This window comes from Gymnogyps californianus, chromosome 3 (assembly GCF_018139145.2).
Source record: "Gymnogyps californianus isolate 813 chromosome 3, ASM1813914v2, whole genome shotgun sequence".
Classification (NCBI taxonomy): domain Eukaryota; kingdom Metazoa; phylum Chordata; class Aves; order Accipitriformes; family Cathartidae; genus Gymnogyps; species Gymnogyps californianus.
Window position 1 is genome coordinate 14,904,259 of NC_059473.1, and position 26,206 is coordinate 14,930,464.

The 26,206-nt window shown below is 40.2% G+C and overlaps 1 protein-coding gene across 1 annotated transcript; it reads right to left on the reverse strand.

Annotated features, from left to right (window-relative positions):
* Positions 1 to 42: 42 nt before the first annotated feature.
* Positions 43 to 24,368, reverse strand: DZANK1 (double zinc ribbon and ankyrin repeat domains 1). The gene is made up of 20 exons (XM_050893522.1): positions 24,260 to 24,368; positions 23,443 to 23,596; positions 21,928 to 22,045; positions 21,452 to 21,548; positions 20,564 to 20,688; positions 19,910 to 19,995; positions 19,101 to 19,218; positions 18,021 to 18,134; positions 15,133 to 15,225; positions 13,075 to 13,197; positions 11,872 to 12,036; positions 11,037 to 11,265; positions 7,546 to 7,649; positions 5,345 to 5,419; positions 4,318 to 4,414; positions 3,019 to 3,107; positions 1,703 to 1,783; positions 1,002 to 1,129; positions 489 to 563; positions 43 to 231 (listed from the first exon to the last, which is right to left on the reverse strand). The coding sequence occupies exons 1-20, from the start codon at positions 24,366 to 24,368 to the stop codon at positions 66 to 68; spliced, it is 2,346 nt and encodes a 781-aa protein (XP_050749479.1). The 3' UTR covers positions 43 to 65.
* Between the last annotated feature and the right edge of the window lie 1,838 nt (positions 24,369 to 26,206).

A 26,206-nucleotide genomic window follows, 5' to 3' on the forward strand; every position in this document is an offset into this window, starting at 1 on the left:
GTGCATTTAGGTGCTCCCAAACTCAAAGAACCTCCGGCTCCATCTTGGGGAAAAGGCAGTTGCAATCACACACTGACGAGACCAATGTTCCTGGGTTTCGTAAGTTTGTCCGACGTTCCCTGTCCAAGCTTACTTGTGAACAATGAAATAACTTCATTATTTCCAGCTGTAACAGCCAAATCATATGCCGATTGCCCTTTTGCATTCTTCTTTTTTATGCTTGCATTGCAGCTGTAAATAAAGAACAGATTGTTTTAAGCTACTTAAATTCATTCCAAGTTACTGGAGTTAGTGAAGTGGCTTGTAGGTAAATGTTGATGCAGAGTAACTTCAGAATTTCTGGATGCCTCTTCCTGCAGGGACAGAACTGTGAGATGAGAGTGCTGAGCCTTGGGCAGGCTCTGGCCCTTCAGTATTGCCAACTAGATCTGTGCAAGCGGACTGTGGGTAGCCTGCAGCTGAGCTAGAGGCCCAGCTACAGTACTTACCGTAACAGGACTCGGATGCACTCCTCTCCCTCCAGCCCAAGCAGAACTGCCTCATGGAGAGCGGTGTTGTTGTGCCTGCATAGGAGGAATGGGCAATGTACTTATTACCTAAGGATCGTCCTGGTACGTGGAGAAGTGGTCTAGCAAATTAAACTAAGGAAAATGAATAGGAAGATACAGAATACACTAGGAGTCGTGATTTTTTTGGGGGTAGGCTTTAGTGTGGTTTATCGTATTAAGTTGAAGTGGATGGGGGAAGGAGTTGAATAGAACAGCAGCTTTCCTAACAGAAATTATGAGAGATCTTCAAAGCTGGCAACTGAAAGAAGGACTGTGAATACTATTACCTTTGCTCAGTTGCAGGTTGGTTTTTTTTAAATTTGGCTTTGAAAGGACCTTGACTACAGATTTGTGGAGGAGGAGTGAGAGGTTAATCCTCTCTAAAATTGGAGCACAAGTGCTTTTTTGGTAAAACTTCAAAAGACCCGAGGCAGAGAATCAGTGCTCACTTACAGTCCTGACTGCTGGTCAATGTCCGCACCTCTCTGCACAAGAAGGGAGATTGCTTCTGCGTGCTTGTTAAGGACAGCAACTGTGAGAACAGGTCGGTCCTCGTCACTGATGCAGTTTGGGTCAGCTCCCTAGAATGCACAGGAGAGGCAAGGTGAACTGTTAAAACCATAAAGATTCTTCAGCTTCCACCTTGCTTTAATATTATGCCAATTTAAGTTGGCAAATGGACTTATGCTCAAGACAGAGAAATGTTTAAATTGTGTGGTATTGTTTCTTCTGAAAATGTTTGTCATCTCCTAGCTCAAAACCAGAGTAAATGTGTATAAGAAAGGCAGTCAAACTAGATCCCACACTTGCGATGCACCTTACTACGCAGCAAAAAGGTAGAGGTTATGCTTGCTTTTGCTACACAGAGGACTTGACCCTAAACTCTAAAATTAATATATTTTTCTTTCTATATGGCCTTGACAAACCCAGAGGAGAATGCCTTACACATTGGCCAAACAGAAATTTGGGGAGAACATATATAAATGTAAAATAGTCTGTTTCTTCTCTAAAATGCTCTTTCAATCTGAAGACAGTCAGTTGTATTGCAAGGATGTTGCCTCCTAAGCATAAAGATGAAGTTCGCATACCAGGCTAATATTCGTGCAGTAAATGGTCAGAGTCGGAAAGGGAAACTTCAGCAAGCACTAACTTACTTCACTGAGCAATTGTTCTACCGAGGTGATTCTTCCTTTCCCATTTGGACCCAGTTCATCCAGTAGTTGTCGGGACTCTGGCTGTGGAAACACAGAAAACAGCCAGTAACATTTCACATAGTGAAAACACAAGTAGGTGGGCCATATTATGCCTTTGAGTAAAGGTGGGAAATACACACAGTGGCATGAATGTAGTGTAGTTGAGCCTCGGTATTACTAATCCATGACCCTTCTTTGGGAATGCCTTTCCGAATCTGAGCAAGTGTTGGATAACCCAGGCTAATGTCTCACTATTGAGGTCTTGATTCAGCAAACATATCTGCAAATGATTAGCTTTACATCAATGCAGCTCTCCAGGGCTGTACAAAGATCTGCTCACCACAGTAAAATTAAACATGGGCACAAGTTCTTTGCTATAGGATTAAAGTTTGAAGCTTCAGAACTTGTGGACATATTTTATTTAACAAATGAGTATGTTTTGCCTTGTAGAAGTTAGTTTACTAAATCTTAAACCAACAAACAAACAACAAAACCTAAAACCTTTTCCTTTTATTTCTTCCCAGCCTTCCACCTCCTTCCTCTCCCCTTCTGAAAGCCCAATCGCTTGACCAAGCATTTTTATCTCTGGACTCATATCACAAAGCTCTATATCGTCTTCCACCTGTTGAGTTGGCTAACTGATCCAAGCTTAGATTAATGTACGTTTCCCTTTTGAAATTTTCCATGCCATTACTGTCAGTCATTACTGTCAGCATTTAGTAGGCAGTGCATCCAGGATATTTGGTCTCTAGTGGAAGTAAAGCCTTGTTTCTTACATTAAACCAGCCCTAGTTGTGCTGACATGTCAGCTTGATGGGAAAACTGAGTTGACTTAAAAGCTTGTTGCGTAGATCATCTTCTCCTGTCTAGTTCACAGTCTGTGCAAACAGTAGTTCTAGCACAGCCAAGGGTATGTCCTATGGAGTCAAACTAAGTAGTAAGGTTAAGGGAAGATGATAATGCCTCCATCTGATGTTGCTTCTGAGAAAAATCTGTAACAAAATCAGTCTGCAACAGTCTTTAGGCCTAATGCTGTGTCAGTAAAACAGAATGGGTGCAAAAATGAGAGCAACAATCTAATTAAGCTCTTAGTAGGAACAAAGTTTAATTATTTCCAGTTCTGTGATAAATGTCAGTTACCAATGTTCAGGTTTTATAGTAAGTTGGAATTCTGTCCCCTTCCCCTGCCCCAATTTCTGTTTTTACCCTGGGATGCCCTCCTTCATGTTAGTGCTGCTCTATAGGTAGTTTTTCCTATACTGGCAGACGATACATACGGGGAGCTTATCTTCTTTTTCTGTAAGTGTTCTTGACTTTGTTCTCTTTATTTTGCCTCTTGAATGGAAAAGATTATGATCATCTTTGCCTACCAGAAAGGGAAACAAGTGTTAATTCAAAGCAAAGTCAGTATCCTAACAAGAACTTGGGGGAGAGATCTGGAAATAGTTTATCCACAAAAATATTTTGTGTTGAAATGAAAGCAATATTTATCAGTTTTCTACAAGAGAAAGTGATGACATATTTGTTGCAGATCAGACTGGTTTTAACAAAAGGTTTACACTCAGGCAGTCTTAAAAACTTGCTATTTTGAAATGAAGATTCAATGAAATGTGGAGTTTGGGGGGGTTGAGTCTTTTTTTTTTAACTAGCTGCAGCTATTCAACAGGCTTGACTCGGATTCCTGAATTGTTTTGGCCAAAAACCTTAGAATTTTTCAATGCTGTTTGGCTCCCAAAGCCAAACAAGAACAAGACTAGAGGACCTTGAGTAGATATGTATGTCCGTTATTTTTAAGAGACATAATCTACCCATGTGCAAGAGGGTTGGTAAAGAAATTACGCAGCATGTGGGGACCGTTTGAGCTGGTGCTACTAGAGTGCCTGGAATCACAGTCACATTATTGACACTCCAAAAAAACAGCTCCTAGTGCCATGGCTGCCTCTTGCCAAGTCTCAGACTGGAAGCACAAAGTGGACAAAAATTACATGTGAATTGAAGTATGTCAAATGACACTATAGGAATTTCTGAATTCTAATGCTGACTTTACCTAGTTGATTTAGTGAAAACCTAAGTCCAATATGAGATGCCTAAAATGCTGAGCTGTTACTGACACCAATGGAAGATGCAAGTTAAGCATCTCTGAAAACTAGGTCTAGAATTAATGTATTTCATCATTTCCTATCTTTGCCAAATGTGCCAAAGCTGAAGTCCCTGGCACAGCTCAAAAGTAGAGATAATATTGACATTTATGGCTCCTATTGTAAAAGAATATGCAAAGCATCTAAAGTTTTATCACTATAACAAAAACACTGCTGTGAGCTGTGGCTGCAGTTTACTGGCCTCTCCAGTTGTCCTCTAGGGATGAAGCATTCCCATGAGTTTTTGACAGAGTCTGTACATTGCTTAAATCTCAACTCAGCCACATTGAGACTTAAAGATCAACTTAAGTAGGCGCTGAATGTGCCAACACATTAGTTTGCCTGTCTCAGTGTCTCACCTTCCAAGCACTACTTCCGTATTTTTGACTACTATATTTATGGTCTATCATAAAGACAGGAGGGGAAAAAAAATCTCACCAAAACTAGTCTGACTGCCATCCCGTCCATCTCTGAGTTCTGTTACAGTATTCAGGTAATAACTGCTGAACTTCACTGGTTTATTAGTATGAATATCCTGTAGAATAATCAAATGCAGGCAGTTAATAAGATTATCATGGAATGCTGTTATAATCTTAGTAGTACAAAACAGTGGTGTTGCATATGAAAAAATATATAGGCTTGTAATATCAGTCTCAAATTAGCACAAGACAAATTATTATATGTAATTGAACTCTGTTTTGAGGCAAAATAATGTAGCATTTTTTTCTAAATCTTGTGTTAGGTATTTGTTTTGATTTAGGAAAAAAAAAAGTGACACAACCTCACTTAGTGAAATGAAGATTCTCATCCAAATGAAAGCGTTTCTACCACTTGAGAGATCTGATTAACTCCTCACTCGTGAAATGACGTGATATACATTTTCAGGCACCACATGGCAAGGTAAGCTTGTTAAGATTCTACACAAGAGATATAGTCTGAATTTTGGATCTCTGAACTGGTAGATTTTCATCTTTGAAAAGCTGGAAATGAATACATGGGTGGTTTTTGGAACATGGTAATTCTGGAGGTAGGGATTTCAAGTGTTTGAATATGGTTAACAGGAGCTCTGGCAAACGTTAACTCCAAACTATTGCAAATTACTAAGTGTGTTTCTTAAGAGCACAATTTGCAGACTGAGAAAAGAAGGATCTAAGATCAAGAGCTAAGGGGTGCTAGAATCATCAAACAACATCAGCTGAAAGAAGAATGTTAATATTAATAGCAAACTAATGAAATGCAAGATGATAGCAACATAATCATGAAGTCTGGCTTAATCAGATAAAGATACTTGTTCAGCCAGCTTCAACAGAAAAAGATCCTTTCTCTGAAGTGATGAGTTAACACTCTCTGAACAAAAGAATTTCTTGTTTAGAACTGAATTTAAAATATATCAGCGTTACACTGACTGGTCTAGTGACAGCTTTAGACCAGCTGCCTAACAACGGACCTCATCCCCTGAACTGACCTTGTTAATAGCAAGAGCGTAATTCAATGTAATAGTGACTTCATAGTCATCCTCACAGACAATAGCAGAATTAATCTAGAGGGAAAGAGCAGTCGTTAGTATCTCTTACAAAAAGTACACAGAAATAGTTTTAGGAATAAGTCTTGCTGATGATATTTATTATGGAGCCAATACACAAAACCACACATGTGGCCTTTGCCTACTTGTGATATTGTACCAACACTTCCCATCTAACTGAGAAAGGGGCAGGTGGTATTTTGAGTAACTGGAAATATCAGAATGACTGAAATGCCAAATGAATCCAAAAGATGTAATAATGCTACGTTTCATGAAAGTTCAGTCATTCTGCACCCAGATTTTGCAGCTGCATGAAAGGCTGCGTTGTTCTTAGGACTCCCTACTCCAGGAGAACTGGTTGCTGCTTTAGTTGTATCAGTCTGTAGAAGCACAGTCTGTAGTAAAACGTGGACAACTTTCTATATCAATTCATTGAGACAGTACTGCTGGCAAGAAGACTATTGAAGTTATACAAAAATGAGTGCACAGGGGATTCTAAAGAAGTGGAATGAAGCTGACAAGGTTATATTGCAGCAGGTTGAGAATTTTGAGATAAGGTTGATTATATTTCTAATCCACATGAAAACTGAAAAAGCAGCATTAAACCCAGATAGTTGGCATCTACTTTGAATCACTTTTGTTACTTTTGAGGGCAGTGGTTTCAAGACAATAGGATGACAAAAGGCCAAGAAGCAGCAGGAATATCCTTCTCTAGGCAATTTAATATTTTTCAGGCATATCCTTTTGAATCCTCTAGCAAAGGAAACAAGTTGCAGTGGACTGATACCTCAACTCCACCAAGCAGATATCTCTTGTATTTATACTTGTACTACAGCTTCTGAACATATTGGTGGACCCAGTAGGTCTCAGTGGGTATAGAATTCAGATGCAAAGTATCTGATGGAGTGTCATACCTCCCAAAAGTGTAATCTGCCAAATGACAATTATCTTTCTGATCCCCAGTATTCATGAACTTTTCTGTAGTTGTTTCTATGTGCTAAAATTGGTTTTTTTGACTGGTGTGTCACATCAGTCAGGACAGGCTAAGAAACAGCGAGCTTGAACTGTAACAAGGGAGACTTAGGTCGAAACTGGGAAAAAGCTTCCCAGTAGCTATTCCAGTTCAAGGGATTCCCTACTTCTGCCTGCATCCCACTTGCAGCTGCTCACTGCCAACCTACTTTTGTGCTAGGACTGATGCCCTTTTTTTCCCTCCAGAGCTATTTTTAGTCTGGGTCAGTCACTGATCCTGTCCATAGGACATTGCTACAAGCAGTTGTGCTGGCAGCACCTAGGAAGCAGTGTGAGGGGATGCAACTCCTTAACCCAGCAGGGCTGACAAAGAAAGCGATACAGTACTGCAGCTGAACAGCAAGGATAATTGAGCGCAGAAATGGACTGCCTGGGGCAATTGTGAAATCTCCATTGTTGGTGAGTTTGAAAAGCTTCAAGACAAACATCTGTCAGGAGCAGTTTAGGCAGAGTTGATCCTCCCTCAGGACAGGGACCAAATGATCTCTCAGTCATACCAGCCCCATCTTCTAGGACCCTTTAGGAAGAATCTCCAGTTTCCAACTTCTTGCTATCGCCCCTTTAATCATTTTAATGAAGTTTGGTGACATCCTGAAGACTACATCTCCAGTAAGAAAAGCAATACCCTGTTCCTGTTATACTGGTATAGTTTACTCTAGAAGTAGACTATATAGCCAAAGAGAATTGCTGCTATCTGCTGGTATAATCCAGCCCGGAGCAGAGGCAAGCATATAATCTAAATCCCATTTCTAGCAGGGCTTATTTAACTGACCGACTACATAGATGTCAGTGATCTCTTCTTTTTCTTGATTGCCTACCATGGTATACTATAAAAGCAGCTGAGCGGGGGCTTTCTTGCTTCTATCACTTCTCTTACAGCTGTGAGGTGAAAGAAGAATAGAAATTGCCATAGAAAAGAAAGCAGGAAAAAATCTTCAGTAAAAGACTGAGCACAACATGAATGGAACAACAAAACAAGAAAAATTACACAAACAAACAGGTCAAGGTCTAAAGAAAAGGGAGACATTTATTTTTCCAGTGTTTATCTAGCAGCCACAATAATCTTTTAATGACACTCCATAGGAAGATATTATTCACAAGCTCCTTCCTACCTTTCCCATTCGAGGTTCTCCAATCAGTGCTCTGAATTCAAGGTTGTTCTGAGCATAGCTTCTAAGGTGAGCACAGACATGATCCAGCTGTTTTCTCCAGTAACCTGATCAGAGAGAGTTAAGCAGGAGAAAAATCCCTAAAATTGTGATTAACATTTCTTCTGCTCATGTGATGGATGATAGCATATTTTCACTGAGACAAAAAAAAATTGAATTTTTCTGTAGAAAATTCGTCTGATCAAGAAAATGAGCAGCAAGTTATACCCTAAAAAAAGGTGAAATACTGTCGTATCCATAGGCTATAATTCATTCTTAGGGCACCTCTTTTCACAACAAAACCATGTCTTGGGAATTGTCCTTGGGAATCAAAACTGGCCCCGTGTGAAGGAGAATCTGACACTAATCCAGGTCATAAATAGAAGTACAATATTACAACTAAGCAATTGTGCATTATTGAACTGATTTTTAGTTGATTTGAGATCACTGACAGGTAACAATAAGCCAAATCTGAACACTGCAGACATAGTAACTCAACCTATATAGCATTCTGGTCTGTGTAAATTATTCCCCAAATAAATGCCTTTCAATTATATATGGGAGAGCATATTAAAAGCTTAAGCATTTCTGCTCTTTTGCCTGTCAGGATGTCTGGGAGAGAGTCAGCATTCCTTTACGCTGGTACAGGGTATGAAACATGAGGGGCTGAATGCACCTGGATTAAAAACTCATCTTAAGCCATTTAGAGTTTTTGCAGCTCCTGTCCAAGTATTTCCGAAGCAACGTTCTGTTTTCATCAGAGAAAGAAACAAAAGGACTTGTTCTCATTCTTAAGTGATTGTTATCAGGATCTGGCTAATTTTATTTTTGAGCATACTTATGGAAAGTACAGAGTATGATTTATTTTGTTGTAAATAAATTGTGTAGGCTTGGTAACCTCATTTAACTTACACAATGAAGTTGCTCTGACCTTATCCTTCCCTTCATGTTAAGTGAAGCTCAAAACAGTGAAAAGAAGCCAAGTCTGAAGAAAAGTACTGCTCCGACTTTTACAAGAGAAGGCAAGTGCACAAGGATTTTTGTGCTTGGAGGACTCTTCCAAGATCGAACTGGTAGAAACTATGACAAACTAAAACAGCAAGTCTTATTTGTTAAGCAGCTTTAAAGGAATATAAAAAGAAGGATCCACAGAACAACATAAATTGTTCCCTGCCATGGTCTCACATGCAAAAACTAACACAAGTTGAAAATAGTAATTAAAAAGTCTAAGCTAGACTACTACTTGGTGAGTGATCCCTCCAGAGAAGTCAGTATTATTTGCAATAAACTGGTTCATAACTAGCCTAGATCCCCAGATTTTATTTCAAAGAATCCAGATGGCCAGGAACATATTCTTGCATGTTTGATGTTTTATGATATCTAAAAGGATTTTTGGCAGCACTGATGGAATACTTGACTGCATGCTGTCAATAGTTGATTACACCTATATCACACTGATTTATTGTTTGTTACAGTAGAAAAGGGGAGGCTTCTTTGTAAAGTTTACCTGGTAAATGACTTGGCTTCTGTTCAGAACAGACTGAAAGTACAGCAAAAAAAGAAATACAGTACACATCAGAAGATTAGTGTTTTGGTACTGCTGTTATTTCCCCCTGTCCTAACTGTTTTTTTTTTTTTTAATCTTCACAAAAGAAAAGAAGGTTAGTTAATGGCTGCTATGGTCAAGAAATAATAATAAAAAAACCCCAACCTTATTTAATCACTTGTATTTAAAAACTTTATTATCAAATGTCTGATACTATTTGAATTGAAGAAATAATGGACATATTTGGCATATATAAACAAGATTTTCCTGGGTGGTAGCGTATGGTCTTGTTGATACATGTAGTTTCAAGCCATGTATATAGCTCAGCATCAAGGAAAGGGAACAGCATGAAAGACCTGACTAACATTTATTGATTTATAGAATGAAATATGTTCCTCAGTCCTTGGCAGGGTCTAAAGGAGAATACATGAAAAGTTACCTCTGCTAAATGGATAAAAATTAACAATTCAAAAGCAGTTCAGAATTTCTTCCCAGCCTTTCCCAGTGAAAGGAGTTCTCACTCACAAGTCAAGAGCTGTACTTCTGATAGAGCTATATGAATGTTCAGTGTTACTTTTTTTTTTCCTCAGCACTATTATGGGCCAATCCTTTATTATCTGACTAAATTAAGCTCCCTGACATGTTGAGTCAAGTGTTTTATTTCCTACAGTGATGTCTAAGACAACACGCCACATTTCAGAGCAAAGGAGTAGGAAAACAGATTTCCCTAGTGATAATTTTAAAAACAAGAGTGCATCATCTGTATATTTATACACAGAGTCAAACCAGGAATTTCTAACATTCATTAGCAACTTTTTCTACCCAATAGATAAATAATTCTGATAACGGCCTGAGGGGTTGACCCTCTGATTGTAGAAAAGAGCTAGAGATGGGAAAGCAGATCAAAAAAAGTAACTGCTCCTCCAAACCATGGTTTGATGCTGTAGTGATTTAAAATTAACTTATTCTCTGGACTACACAGCTGGACTGCCCTGTGAGATTAAAGACAGTTTTGCAAATCGGGCCATTTATTAGGTCCCTAATTAATATTGACGGACTATCTTCAAGGGTTTGGGATCCAGAAAGCTGCAGATAAAGTTTTCCCAGGATAGTAAAACTAAAATCTCTAAAAATTGCAAAGTTTTTAATGAATCAAGGGATTCCACAAAGAACTAACTGACCAAAGCAGGGACTGTGAAACAAAGTCGTCTACAGTACTGATACAGTAGTCCGTGCACAGACAGTCTCTGCAATGAGCGATGTAGATGTACTGATACCTTTGGGGGGGCTGGAAGATGGGGCCTACAAGAGCTCTCAAGGTTTCTACCAACTCTATTTTTTGTAATTCTGTTAAGAATCCCTTTCTCTAGTTTAGTTTGCTTCCAAAACTTCTATAATTTATTCCACACCAGCACCCCAACCAAGTTCTTCACATAGACACGCCTCATCGTATTTTTCAAGAGCTATGATCCTCTGTGTCTCAGAGTTTTGTTTAACAATACTCCAGGCGCTATTGCAGTTCTAACTGAACTTCACATTGCGGGGGGTGGGGACGGTGCTGGGAGGTGGGGTGGTTGTTCTGTGGTTTCCAATCCAAACATAGGACACCTGCCCCTGATCTTGTAGGATCTGAGGAAATTAAACTACAAGTAAATTAGTAAGGCTGCACAGGGGTCAGTAACCAAAATTTTGATGTTGCTGATAGGCTTTCTTTTAGCTATTGATGGAGATCAGTGATTGAATTCTAAGGCACCGCATTTGCAAATGACTGGTGGGAAAACAGACTTGTAAAGATGTAAATCAGTGTCCTACTGATGGCACATTCCATAGACTATAATCTTTTCAAGAAAAAGCAAGGTCATACATTGCAGCTTTGTTTAGAAAACATAAAATCAAAACTCCTTCTAACCTTTTCCAGGACTAATGGCTGTCAGGAGAGGCTTATGATCACTCATCTTTTCCAGCTTTTCTTTTTGTGAAATCAGCTCAAGCTCCTTCTTTTCCAACAGTTTGCTAGATGGGTAAAAAAGTCCAATGGTTTGGGTTCCTTTATCTTCTCTTTCTTTTATTTCTGTCCCTGATTTGGGCAAGGAAATAGGAAGAGGCTGCCAGGCAACTTCAGCTTGAAATTGTTTAGCCTGTGGGGGGTGGAGGGGAAGGAAGAGTGTAAGTAATATAATTAGATATAATTAAATGGCTTACAAGCAGAAGTTAACTAAATCAGTATACAAAATTGTAAAGGAATGAAAAAGCTAGCAGGAAGAATCATTAACAATTCTTGATTTTAATTACCAGTCTGTAACAATGATGCAACTTATCACTCTTCATGAACTTAAAACTCTTCATGATTGCCAGCAGAATGACATGTATGCTTTTGTAGGACAAAAGCTGGCCTTGCTAAGTATTATGATCTTTCTTAAAACAGAGTTTTCAAAGCACTGTTACATATGCATGAAAGAATACCTTGTAGCAGCAGGACACAAAAAGTTCACAAGTAATAAGATGAAAGTACTTAACGAGCTAAGACTTTTGAAAAGCTGATTGTTTCTGACTTCGCTATTTAGAATAAGGCTAAGGCTACTTTTTGGCAGAAAGCATTTCTCAGTATAGACATATCCTCAGTTTTGCCCTTGGCATGCTCACAGACCACAACGTCTCAAAGAGGAAATGAATGGAGTTGTGCCGATCTATACTCTCAGTGGGTGAGCCTGTTAGCTGTGTTCAAACCTGGCTTTGTGTCTTACCTCAGAAAACCCCAGCGAGTCCCCAGCATCCATGAGACTGCTGTTCCAAGAACCCACCCTTGATGGGGGCTCTATGTAAACACCACAGGACCCACAGAAGCGAGCGTATGGATGGTTGCTTGTACCACACTTGAAACAAGTAAAGTAGGATGGAGGAGGTCCAGGCTGGAAAGTTCAATAAAACACTTGTCACTACAGAAACATATGATGCATGGTTCAGGAATGATAAAAGCAGTGGCATGAATTAAAAGGAGGTAAAGTAGCACTACCTAAAGCTATTAGATTAGAAATATTAACAAGGATACCAGACTGTTAAGACATTGGCAGATGCAAGACAGTAAATCTTCAGGTATCTCAGCACCGTGCTATGGAGGCAAACATTTTTTCAGACAGATCTAGCACTATGGTATGTTATTTTTTTAACATTTACTTTCAAAAATACTTATTTTCTTTGGCAAAGCCCTGTAATTACTAGTCTGGTGCTCTGATACTGAATATTGACTGCAATTATTTCCATTCAATTCTAACACCACCACCACCCCCTCAGTCCCCTGGTACAGTACAGGACCGAAGGTTATATATGCATATAGGGTAGTGTTTCAAATTTTATGTAGACTCAGCTCACACGGAAAAAAAAAAAAACTCTCCTTGAGCATGATCTTAGATTGAAACACTATACCTATAAAAATATATGCCCAGGAAATTGTTTACATGATGTACCATGCAAAAGCTCTACTAAGCAGCAGTTAAGTACTTGTCTTTATTGAAATTAATGAGGCCTTCAGCCAAAAATATTGCATGCATCATCTCATCTCTGGTAATTGCCTGTATAGGTGATCATAGCCCAGCGCAGATATGAGAAAACTTGCATTAGGTTAGCCTATACTTTAACCTTTAATGGATAAGTTACTTTGGCAGAGTACACAGCTATTGCATCTCAGCTGATGCAATGAGCTGATACTCGTTGACCCATGGTAATTTGTTTACATCTCTAAACCCTTAAGTCACTGACTGATGTGGGGTCAGGATGTTATCTAAGCCTTTCATTTTTCTTTACATAATCCTATGTGCTCTAAGCAAGTATTTTGATAATAGTAAGCTGTGTACTAACTGATAAGAATTTTGCAAAGAGAAGTTTGAAATTGCTGCAGGTCACAGATGAGTAAAAACAGATTTATCAACACAAACACCGAGAGCACATGCCTTGGCTCCACACCAGTCACAGAAACGGGCATCACATTGGTTAACACGATTGCATTTTGAGCATGAAACTGTCTTCCTTTGCTGGCTGTGGTAAGGCGGGGGGGTGTCTCCTCCAAACATAGGCTAATAAAACAAAACAAGCATTAGGGAGAAAATACTTCTTTTGAAGAAAAGTTCACAAGCCAAGTAAGGGAAAAGATGAAAGCAAGCTACTTTGATAACATAAAGTAATATTCAGCCTAAAAGAATTATTTCAACTTAGAATAAGCAACAGACTGACTTGGATCTAACCTGTAATTTTTTTCATTACAAAATCACAGTAAAATGTGGCATTAATTAATTTTAAAATATTTTTAGCAGAACTAGTGCAAAAAAAATATTTCTTTATCAATGGTATGCTTATACACTGAGTATTTATTAATAAGGCCCCATGTATAAGTATACTTGAAGTTAAGGGCAAGGTTTATCTGCTGATAAACTTACGCTTTCAAATCCAAAACACAACAGCTATTTTTCTTTGTACCTTTCTTTGTAGTAGTATGGCAGGGAGAGTGTGTTCAGACAATGAGTTTTCTCTCAGTTTGGTATTTGCTACATAAATTTTTTTTGCACTCTTTTACCTCATAAGTTATATATTACCTAGCTTTCCCACTACAATTAACTTATATGGGTATGCAAAAGAAAACAGGTTTTTCAGCTGAAGCTTCTAGAGGTTGAGTATAGATCCTAGTTAGGACAAATAGGTCTTAAAAATGTTTTGTTAGGTTTTGCCTCAGGGCTTATGCAGTTTATTTTCTCTGCAAGTCAGGAATATGGATAAGGAACAGAACCCGAGGACAATTATTTTGATTACAGACACCACAACAGCAAGTAAGCAAACACGAAATAGCCCGATTTTCATCTGTGGCCTGCATTGCAATTTGAATGATGTAATTTGGGGGTTCGTTTGGAATATAAAATTTACAAGAGCACAAGTCTAAATATGTTCTAAATCTAAATTATTTAGTAGCCATTAATAGTAATATCAGCGTTATTACTAATTATTAATTATTCAGGTATTACTATTGGTTATCACTCATTAATCACTATTATTAGTAAAACTTCTGATTACTATTAATAATTCTTAGTAAGCATTTAACTTTCTTAGCTACTACAGGTCTCACCATTCAAGTCATATGCCTAACTACATATGCAGTTACATATTAATATCTACATTCAGTGAAGCAGCTAAACATATGTTTATCTTACGTAAGTACAGATTCCTACGGAAATTCACTTTGAAATGACACCTCAGTGGCTATACAAGAGACTTTTGCCTCTAGCTACTGCCAGTTTTAGAACTCAGGATGTGGCCATTATAATCAGAAGATTTTAACTTACAAATCATTATTCTTCTCTCATTTCTGTATTTATCACAACCTGGAGAAGTGAAATGTACCATATGGTTTTCATACAAGACTTTTCTCTTCAGAAGTGAAAGTAAAGTTCTTCTAAGGAACCAATGAGCAAGCTAAACGGGGAGTTGAAACAGACAGCAATTTTAGGGGGAACATTTATTGTTGCTTTTCTCACCTCTGTGCAGAGTCACAGCCAAATACAAGAATAGTAGCTGTATGCACGTAGGGGAAACAGCAAATGGAGATAAGAAAAATAATGTAAAAGAATATTTTATTTTCACAAAATAATTGAAATCAATGAGAATGATCTTCCTGATGTATATACTCAAGTTTTCGATTGCAATTGAAAATAACCTGAACATAAATAAGAGTCCCTTGGAGCCAAGACTACCCGTTTTCTAAGAGCCTTCTGAGCTTTCACAACGGCATTTGCAGTCCTGACCTCCACAGGAGAAACTTGAAGGTATACGATACACTTATGTTTAGCTGGACATTTGTAATGGAGCATCTGTGGGAGTACTGGGCTTGAATATGGCATGGGGGAGGGATTTTCTGCTTTTGTAACATAGGCACACAGGGATATGACTTCAGTTTTCCAAAGAAAAAGAATGTTATGCTTTGATTCGATTATCCCTAGTGTGATTGATGCAAGAAGCCTTACCGTCTGTATGTCAGGCAGTTTGCTTTCACAAGTCACACAGTGTTTATGGTGAAGAGGATTTCCTGTGCCACACACCTGACAAATTACTTTACCCTTTTAAATAGAGAAAGAATATGTTTCACATGGTATTTGAAAACTGTGAACAACAATAAGAAGAGGACTTCATGTTACAAAGTGCTATGGTTATTCAGCCCTGCAGATAGAAGAGATCCTTCAAGTCTGTGCTGTGGGCTTCAGACTTTAGTTAGGCCATATTGCCTGGTCATCACAAATCTACATATCTTGGTGACAATCTTTTTTAAACTATGGTACAGTTCCCTCAGGAGATCCAGCATCAATACCTCCAGATCTTTTTATGTATTAGTGTCAGTTTGCTTAGTCACTGCACTCACACAAAACAGATAGTCCAGTATCTGCAAGGAAAATTAATAATAATATACCATGAGAGTGCCCTAAAAGATCTTAGCATGGTCACTATCAACAAGTGAGTTTCCACCAGGACTAAGAATAATGAGTCTGATATTTTGATTGTTGGCACCAATTAGTTCAGGTTTGTCTTTGCACCTACGTGAAGGTTGTCATAAAACATTAAATTTGGGCCAATGTCTATAATCTACTTTGACATCAAGCTGATAACTACCTCAGATTATGAATATCCTTTGTTATCTGATAGTCTTCGGTCAATAGTTTCCTTTCAGTATACTTCTCTTCCCAAAAATGTTCCCTTGCAATTATCAGAGAACCACAGACTGGTTGAGGTTGGAAGGGACCTCTGGAGGTCCAACCCCGCCCTGTTCAAGCAGGGCCACCCAGAGCAGGTTGCCCAGGACCATGTCCAGATGGCTTTTGAATATCTCCAAGGATGGAGACTCCACAACCTCTCTAGGCAACCTGTGCCAGTGCTCAGTCACCCTCACAGTAAAAAAGTGTTTCCTGATGTTCAGAGGGAACCTCCTGTGTTTCAGTTTGTACCCATTGCCTCTGGTCCTGTCACTGGGCACCAGTGAAAAGAGCCTGGCTCTGTCTTCTTTACACCCTCCCTTCAGATATTTATATACATTGATGAGATTCCCCCAAGGCTTCTCCTCCCTCAACTAAACAGTCCCAGCTCTCTCAGTCTTTCCTCCAGGTGCTTCAGTTCCTTAATCATCTTAGCGGCTCTTTGTTGGGCTCTCTCTAGTACATCCATGTCTCTCTTGTACTGGGGAGCCCAGAACTGGACACTATACTCCAGATACAGCCTCACTAGTGCTGAGTAGAGGGGAAGGATCACCTCCCTTTACCTGCTGGCACCACACCCTAAATGCAGCCCAGGATATCATTAGACTTTTTCAAGCAGATCCCTGAAGTGGCCAAATCTGCTCTCCTGAAGTCCAGGGCTGTGATCTTGCTTTTTGCCCTTGCTCCTTCCTCTCAGGGTCCTGAACCCCACCATCTTGTGGTCACTGCAGCCAAGGCTGTCTTTTGACCTTCACATCCCCAACAAGGCCTTCTTTCCTTGTAAGTATGACACCCAGCAGAGCACCCTTCTGCATTGGCTCCTCAATCACTTGTGTCAGGAGGTTGTCATTGATACTTTCCAGGAAGTTCTGGATTGCTTATGCCCTGCTGCGTTGTTCATCCAGCAGATATCAGGGTGCCTGAAGTCCCCCATGAGGACCAGGGCCTGCAAATGGGAGCCTACTTCTAGCTGTCTGTAGAAGGCCTCATCCACTGATTCTTCCTGGTCAGGTGGCCTACAGCAGACACCCAATACGATGTCACCCATACAGTCATGCGAGCCATCCCTCCACGTCTGTGTTGTCCCATCAAGATCACAACCCTGCAGCTGCACACAGATCTCTAATTCCTCGTGTTTACTCCCCGTGCTGCGTGCATTAGTGTACAGGCACTTCAGAGAGGCAACCCAGCATGCCGATTTCACAGAAAGAGTCGGGGGGGGTTTCCCCAACCATGCTGCGTTATCGGCACTTCCTTGCTTACATGCAAATGCTTGAGGCGACCTCACTTAAGCCCTGTTTTTTTGATTAAGTGTTCCCTTTCATCCTCATCACCCAAGACCCTTTGCTTGTCAGCCCTCACAGTCCATCACTCCCTCACAGGGCTGCTGGTAACCCTCCCTCCCCTGTCGTTTCTAGTTTAAGGCCCTTCTTACTAGCCCAGTGCTCCTGCTGGCAAAGATACCTTTGCCCTGTGAGGTGGATCCCATCTCTCCTAAGGGGATGTTGATCCTCAAACAGAGTCCCACTATCACAGAAACCAAAACCTTGTTGCTGACACCGGCTCTGCAACCAATTGTGGACATACAGTATCAGTCCTCTCCTCCTCACACCCTTTCCTCTGAGCGGGGGGATTGAGGAGGGCCCCTACTTGGGTCCTCATACCCCTCAGCAGGGAGTACTTTGTAGGGCAAATTTTGTCTAGTTAAGACCACCAGCACTTTTGGATCACTGATCAAGACTGCACTCTTAACGTTTTGGGCATATACCCACTGCCCCAGTCCCACCAGCCCATCTGTGCTAAGCACTTACAATCAAATGAGGTAAGCAGAGTAATGAGGACATATTTAATAAACTTAAAGTGTTTAGTAATACTAAGGCCATAAATCATAGAATCGTAGCATATCTCCCTACTGAACACAAGTGCATGCATTCCTGTCACTCACACTGCTACCTCATGTGCTCTTCAGCATGCCTTCCTGAGCTTATGTGGTTTACCTTTAATGATTGTTTCTATTCAAGGTGTTTTTAATCCCACTAACTCTTAAAGCTGTCATAATGTAATTATACAAACCCAAGTTGGCTCAAAATATTTGTAATGAAGTAATCTGTTAGAAAAATGCATGCCAGGAGGTAAATTGCTATTTTGTTGTATTTATTCTCAATTACCTTTATGCAGATCTTGGTTTGGGGCTGCAGCTGTGGAGCTATTGGCGACTCACATACAATGCAAGTGGGTGTATTCATTGGCACAAGATGTCTGCATTCAAGACATGGTGCCATCTGAAGAAAAAGCCACATCACAGCAAGTTAAGGACCATAATGAGATCATTAAGGTTATCATGAGATTCTCAGTATTTTCCTGGTTAGAGTCTACATCAGCAGCAAAGTCACTGGAAACATAGCAACTGGCAGCAACAGATACTGATATTGATCCTTAAAGATCAAAGGCTATTGAGAAAATATGAAGACAACTGGAAAGAGAATGCTTTACTGACTACTAAAAATATGCCAGAAAGGTACTAAGTTAATTTTCAGTAAAATTAAAATGCTACTATAAAATGTGTGCAGGTAGTTGAAATCCTCCTAATTATGAACCTAATCTAAAGAGGTGGTGAATATTCTCAGTCATCACTTGAAACTACAGCATTGCCCCAGACAAGACATTTCTCTGATGATACAGGAAAAAAAATACACCATTGACTTATTAGATCAGGTTATTACCTCTTGGGAAGAGCTTAGAGAAGATAGTTACAGGCATCACTGTAAATACTTGGTGCTCTTACATATGCCCACACGAGCCACCTTTTAAGGTTTCAGGCATATTAGATGGATCTTCTACAGCTATGACATAGGCACTAGTTACTAACTAACTGCACTAGTTAGCACTGCAATAAGATGCACATGCAGGTCCTGAAGGTGCAGTGGTGGTTGTTGCGGGATGAGGAGGAATCTGAATTTGGTGATGTTTCCTGGCACAAGCAAATAAAACACAACTTACTTTTTCATTGTTATCCTTACCAAAATATATGGCACTTGAAGCAATCATCTATGGTTAATTTTGCCTATCATTTAAGAATTACATCGCGTCCACTGCTAAAGGTATTGAACACAATAAAACAATCAGAACAGAGCTTCCCAAATGAAAATGTGACTAAATAATCATTTTGCCAGCATTGAATGTGTAATTTGCTGAGGAAGTTGGTTTCTCCAAAGAGGATTTGTTGATTGTTATGATGTTTTGCTGACCTGCGCTCCTTCAGGAGGTGGGAAGCGACGTACTGGCACAGGTGGGATGTGAGATCCACATTCCTGACAGAAGTGAGCCAAGGGGTCAGATAGGCGAGGTGCAGAACAATGTGCACATCTGAAAATAAGAGCAAACTGGCTGAGCTTGTTTTGGTATTGTACTGCTGCATAATAGTGATTAATCTGGAACCTGTTGTGACAGGACTTAGGCCACTGATTTCTCAGTTGTGGTTTCCAAACTGTGGTGGTCCACCAGACCATGCCCCAGCGTCCACGATATGAGGTTCTGAACTCTAAACAGCTTTGCAAGGTAGAAAGCTCTCTGGCTGCTATGGAGTTTCATACTTTCTTCCTCACCATGTGAGGTAAACAAGTCTCCTGACACACAATCTGTATCAGGCCTCACTGCTGCAACATGGGGAACCACTGATGTATATCACATAACCCTCTCAATACTGATAAGCATTAATGTTCTGTGAGACTACTCCAGTGAGCAATTTTCACCTACAGCAATGAGGGCTCTACTCTAATTTGAAAAGACAGCTTTTTGTCCGATCCTACAGGTGTTAGGAATTTTTTTTTAAGGATGAGATAGTCGGTAAGTGCGTATTGTGAAATGTAAACAAAACTCTGTGTAAGAGAAAGAATTTTCAAAGCCCTACCTAGATCATATTTTCCAGTTATGAGCCAGTGTCTGTCTTTGCTTTCCTCATTTTTATAGACCCCCACAGTATTATCAACTTGGTTGCAAAAGGCAATTGCTCAGTTACTTTCCAAGGACAAATACATTAAAAGGAGAAGTCGCTTACTTGAGGAAATCTGTTTCCCTCTGGATCCTTGCCACCTGTGCGCTTGCGAAGCCTTTCCGGCTAGTCACTGCAGAAGAACTAGCAAACTGAAATAAACGTAATTCTTTAGCCTTAGTAAGCAAATATTTGCAAAATGCATATAAGAGTAGCAAAATCAGCTAAAGATATTATTTGAGACAAACTGCACTGAAATGCATTGCTTTAAGGAATATCTATCTACTACACTTCATTCTCCCATTAGCTGCATTAAGGACCCACAGCTTCTTCCAATAAAAATAAATCAATGTCTTGCTATTTACTTCCAAAACAGCATTACTGAATATTAAGTTTTAAATATCAACTTGCCAACATATAGCAATAAGTATTTGCTAATCGCAGATTCAGCAATGTATTAGAAAATAATTCGTAGGAATGCAGGCATTGTTAATTTGCTTTGCCTGGTTTTGTCCTTACTGATAACTGTGTACTGCTTTGGGCATTCCTATTCCAGTGTGTCATTACCAGTAAATTTAAATTAGTACTGTTTAATACAGCCAAAGGCATTAATTTCTGAGAGATTATATTAGAACGATCACAAATCTCCACATCTTTATTTTTTTAGAGCTCAGTTCTGATGACAGCCTTTTACAGTTTTCCTCAACATCCCTTGCTTACCTGTAACGACTCTATTGGTAGTGCTGAGATGGATTCCTCTCTGTACTCTGTTGTTTCCAAATGACTGGCAAGGAGCTGTGGTCCTTGCAGGGACCTGTGAGTAATCTTTCTTTCTGTTTCCAAGTCTAAAATTACAGTCCTGTTATTCCACTGTCATGCACTTCATGCAGTTAATATATATCTTAACATGAATATTACATACTCTCGCTTTAAATTCCAATAGCTAAGCATATTTGAAAATCTATTTGACATCCAGAATTTGGGTTCAAATAAACTGCATGGAATTACAGGAAATTAAACTAGAAGAAACCTCATTCTTCTCTGAAAGAGCTTACTTTTGTATTTTTCTGTATTTACAGTTTTCTTCCTTCCTGCATGCTCAAAAAAACCCCAGCTCCTAAGAGTAAATTAATGAGTAAACATTAATTCGATTCCCTGCTCTTATACAGTCCCATTGCCATTACCGTAGAATAACAGGCTTTATCTGTAGAGAAAATCTCGGTCAATATTTCATTTCTGCTTTGTGTATTTACTTTGGAATCTTACTGCAAGCAAACATCAGTAAAGAACTCCGTAATGGATTTGCAATCCCATCAATTTAACAGCATTTTCTGGCACAAAGGGAAATATAGACTAGGCCTTGTTATGTTGCTGAGAAATGAATGACATTTTAATATGTTTTTAAGAGGTAATGTGAAATGTATGGAAGGTAATTTTTGTTCTCTATTTGCAGTGTCGAGCAATCAAAATTGGAATGCCCAGAGGATGTTCTGTCTTCTGAGATGGTTTTAAAATTACCCATATTTTACCAGTGATATAAGAGGAAAACTTTAGACTATTTTCAGCTAAGACAGAAGTCTATTTCAGTTTTATGAAGTAATACTATACCTTGAAAATCTTGGAGTGCTTCACTCCAGGCAGGCTTGATTTCCACATTCACTCCATTCTTCTTTGGTTTTGTAGTAAACATTCCACCTTCCCTCTCCTAAAAAGTAATTCCATTTGAATTCCAAATGAAATTTTTGTTTTTCCTCTAATCCTCTCTTGCTATAGTTAGTTATTATGACTTTAAAAGTACATGGTTAAGGTATTTATTTTCAATGCAAACATTTGAAAAGCTTAAATTATAAATGTATTTTTAAAATATTTGACCTGAATTGGTCGTAAAAGACCAGTGAAAAAAAGAAAAAAATAATGTGTCCCCTTGAAATTTTAATATTACAAAAAGGATCAAGGCAGCAAAGATGGGCACCAGAGAAAATAAAATGTATTAGAAGTATAGGCAGTCAAGGTTTAATCTCTAAGTAATATCATACATACAACATTTTATATTCACACAAGGGGTTACAATTGCTAAAACTTACCTGTGTGGCAATATCTTTTAGGAAATTCTTATTATCTTCTTCAACAGAGAAAAGGATGTTTGGTTGCTTGTACTCTACCAGAAACACCTTTGTTACAACTGTACTCTCCCTGCAGTCCCTGAAAATCAATGTTCACAAAGCTATATATATGCCACAAACCCATGTGCAGCAACAAGTAAATCACTGATGAACATGGCTCGTTTGCTGGAACACCTCTTCCAAGCTTGCAAGTCATTATTTCAGTTGATAAATATAATCCTGGGCAGTACTCTCAGGATATACTGCTTTGGGGTTTTTTTGTTTGTTTGGTTGGTTGGTTGGTTTTTTTAGGTTTAAAATATGCATGATAAGCAGTTACCAATAAAATATATGGATACTTTAATCCCTCAACATCTTTTACATGTAAAACTCTTGATACTCCTGTGTCTGCTTTCTGGGGTAACGAGTGTTTGCCAGCATTGCAGAAAATAGAGGAGGGCAAGACTTTTCTTTCATTCATAATACTATATTCATTTTCCTAGTCATCCAGCAGGTAGCACGCTATTTATTTGATAAAACTACTGTCATTCTTTACTATTTATTAAATTACAGCAGTAACATTGAAATTGCTGTAAATGTCCAAACCATTCATTTAGGATTTATTGCCATTCTAGAGCATCTATTTAGTGCACCTGAAAAGGTCTTAATAAAAACATACTGGAAACAAGTGTTAATCTAGGTAGTGATATCAGAAAATACATATAGGCCTAGTTTTGCATGTCCCTGCACAGGGAATATGATGTTGTTATATTCCAGTGCAGACAGAAGCAAAGGCTACCTGCAGGTGCTAATGGCAGGGAACAGCAAGCACAAATGCCCAGCTGGAGTGGAAGTTTCTGCTCCCTTGGAAATAAAAGATAATGCAACAGGGTACAGACAGAGAATGTATATGTTCTCTTTCTGTCTCTAAGCATGAAGTTAGTTTGGAGAAAGTCGGTGGCTGTGCAGCAAAATCCAGTTTTCTTTCTATGCATTGTATTTTTATTTTACCCTTGTCCGTACAACTTTGTACTTAAGCTGTGAGGTTTACCATTCTGTGCTCCTTTGGGAGAAACTAAGCAAATTCCTGGGAAGACCAACTTCTGTAAATCTGCTGAATTACTGGATGACCCCAGAAAACACCATACTAGTTCCTCTGGCATTTCTGATGATCACGCTCAAAAGGATGAGCTCTAAGTATAGTATATTTTATTAGTTTCTCACCCACAGCCTCTACGGATCATTGGCCTACATCCACAGCCTAGGAGATAAACATCCAAGAGATAATCCAACTGCACAAACACTTAATGGATAAAAAGCGTTACGAGAAAGTGAAGTCAGTGCAACCCATGAAGATCACTTAGATTGCACACTGGCTGGGGCAAGGGGCATCTCTGATTTGTGAGGTATGGAGTGCTTTAAACAACATGGCTCCAAGCCATGACTGGGATATCTGTCCCGTACCAAAATACAACTAAAATAAAACAGGATGCTTACTTTGTAACTGCCAGTGCCTTGACCATTATTTTCCCAACTGGTAATATGATAGGACCCTTATACTTAAAAGTGTTATGCTCTCCACAGCCAGGTTTCCTAATGAGTTCTGGTTTACTTCCATCTAAAGTGTAATAAATAGAGACCTCAGGTGTATCTGAAAGACACAGAAAAAGTAATCAGCCAGACTGTGTTCAACCTGTGAAAAACAAGCTATACGCTTCAAAGTACTCACTACTGTGCTTTATTTTTCTCACATAAACAAAATAAAGCAGTTCGATAAATGACTGAATGTTTGGGACCAAAATTGTTTCTCCCATGAAAAATTAGTTACTCAAAACCCCCAATTTCATTATAGGCAATATTTCTCTTCATAAAGTAGCTGTGCAATGGTTTTGTATGAAAACATTGCAACAGCTTGTCCGTTCTAATGACAGAAAAGATATTTTCTCCCACGGTGAAAGGTGGCATTTCCAAAATTGTAAGAAAAACCTTTGAGGTGAGCCTGGCACATGATACTTTCAAGTACAGCTTTTGCAGTCAAAGCAAAATGCAACAGCTTAAGAGCTTGATCTTGGAAGCAATTAAGACCGCTAACATATATGAAATAACTCATATGTCAATAATATTGTTTGAATGCATAAAATTAAGTGCAAGTATATTTGGTGTATCAAAACATGTTGGTTAATTTTGTAAGTTCCTTGAGGAAGTGGGCACTCATAAAAATCATAATTAAATGCAAACAAAAGTATAGAGGCTAAAAGTTTCAAATGAACCCATAAGAAAAAGTTTTACATAGAGTCAAAGCTCTTATTCATACCTGATTTTATTTCTACGAGAGTATTTGTGTCTATTTCATGTTTAGCCTTCCCTGGAAGAGGGATTCGAAGTGGTATGACCTGAGGAACTGAGACAGAGCCAGCTGTCATTTTTCTCAGCAGTGATCTTTAAAAAAGAAAAACAAAAAGGCAGACAATAATTTTTCTAAACAGAAGATTGCATTGAGAAATACAGTCTTTTAATGTGATTCCTTGTCTTCATTTGTTTCTCTTAAAAGAGAGAACACCGGATTCTTTAAACTGTTAGTTCTCATTAATATTTGCATGATGTTCACATTGAAAAGGAACACGATCCTAATGACCATCACACTTCCGACTTATTCTCCTGTTTCAGAACGTTGAACAGAGCTTGAGATGAGCACTGTCGCTTTCATTTCACTTTGGCCTTCCTTGCTCAAGTCTGATTTCCATGTATTCAAGCGAAAGAGCTTTAGCATCATACATCAGCGATACATGGTAGGAGTGTGTAATAGCGCGGTATCTCCACCCTAATCATGGCTGATGTGGAACCAGCCTCTTGTTTCATTGTGGCCATCTGAATATATACAAGATGTCCTGAAAAGGACTAAAGCAAGGCAGCTATTGCTTAAGCTTATCTCAGTTATCATATGCATTAAGAATATATCTACAAAACAGGTGCCAAACATGATTTATCATAATTTACATAGTCATTATCATGTCACACAATTCAAGAATGAAAAATTGCATTTGGATACGATAACATTTTACAATACAAAAAGATGTACTCCAGATCTTGGGAATTGATATTCGCGGCCAGGAAACATGTCTACACTAGAAGGATTTGGTTTTGTAACCAACCCTTCAATCCTCCCGAAACGTCTCTTACGCTACTTATCAACACAGACAGTAATGATTCAGCACGGGAGGTGTTCGCTAGTCCACGCTCTCACTGGGGCTACGCTGAGATAAGCCACAGCGCTGCCTGCAGCTGCTCATCTCCTCGGCTGGGTTGCCCGAAACAGCAGTTAAGGAGTGTGGGCAGTTCTCAGCCAAACTCTCTTGGGCTGCACGCAGAGGCATGGGAGACGCAGCGATGGGCGGATCAGATCTTTACCTGACGGGAGGGGGCAGGGAGTATTTTTCGTCAAGGACCCTCCTGCTCTTGGCACACCTGGACCAAAAGCACAGCCCATCGCTGGTGGGACACAACCAGTCCTGCCGGCATCCCCAGCGTGCCCGGCCCCTGCCCCAGCGTGGGCTCCGTCCCTGCCTGCACTTGCCCTGCCAGGTCAGGCCCCGCTTCCCGTCCCCTCACGGCACAGCCCACCACCCCTCACCCCACTCCATCCCTGCTGTACAGCCCCTGCCACCCCGCTCCGTCGCCCCGCTCGATCCCGTCCCACAGCCCTGCCCACCCCACTCGATCCCTGTTACCGAGCCCCTGCCCACCCTGCTCGATCCCAGCCACAGCCTTGCCCACCCCACTTCATCCCACTCCACCCCACAGCCTTGCCCACCCCACTCGATCCCTGCTACTGAGCCCCTTGCCCACCCCACTCGATCCCACCCCACAGCCCTGCCCACCCCACTCGATCCCATCCCACAGCCTCGCCCACGCCACCCGATCCCTGCCCACCCCACTCGATCCGCGGTATAGAGCCCTGCTCGTCCCGCTCGATCCCATCCCACAGCCCTGCCCACCCCACTCGATCCGCGGTATAGAGTCCTGCCCGTCCCGCTCGATCCCTTCGGGGGATCTCCTCGACCCTCCCCCCGCCCTCCCGTTACCACAGACGCCGCGCGCCCGGCCGCGCCCCCGCCCTTGCTCCCTTGGCCCCGCCAGCGCGGCCGCCCATTGGCCCGCGTCCGCGCTGCTTAGCAACCGAGCCCGTCCCCCTCCGCCGCGTGGCTCTGACGTCATCTCGCCGCGCCGGGGCCGGTTTGGTGGCGCGGCGGCCGGTGTGGGT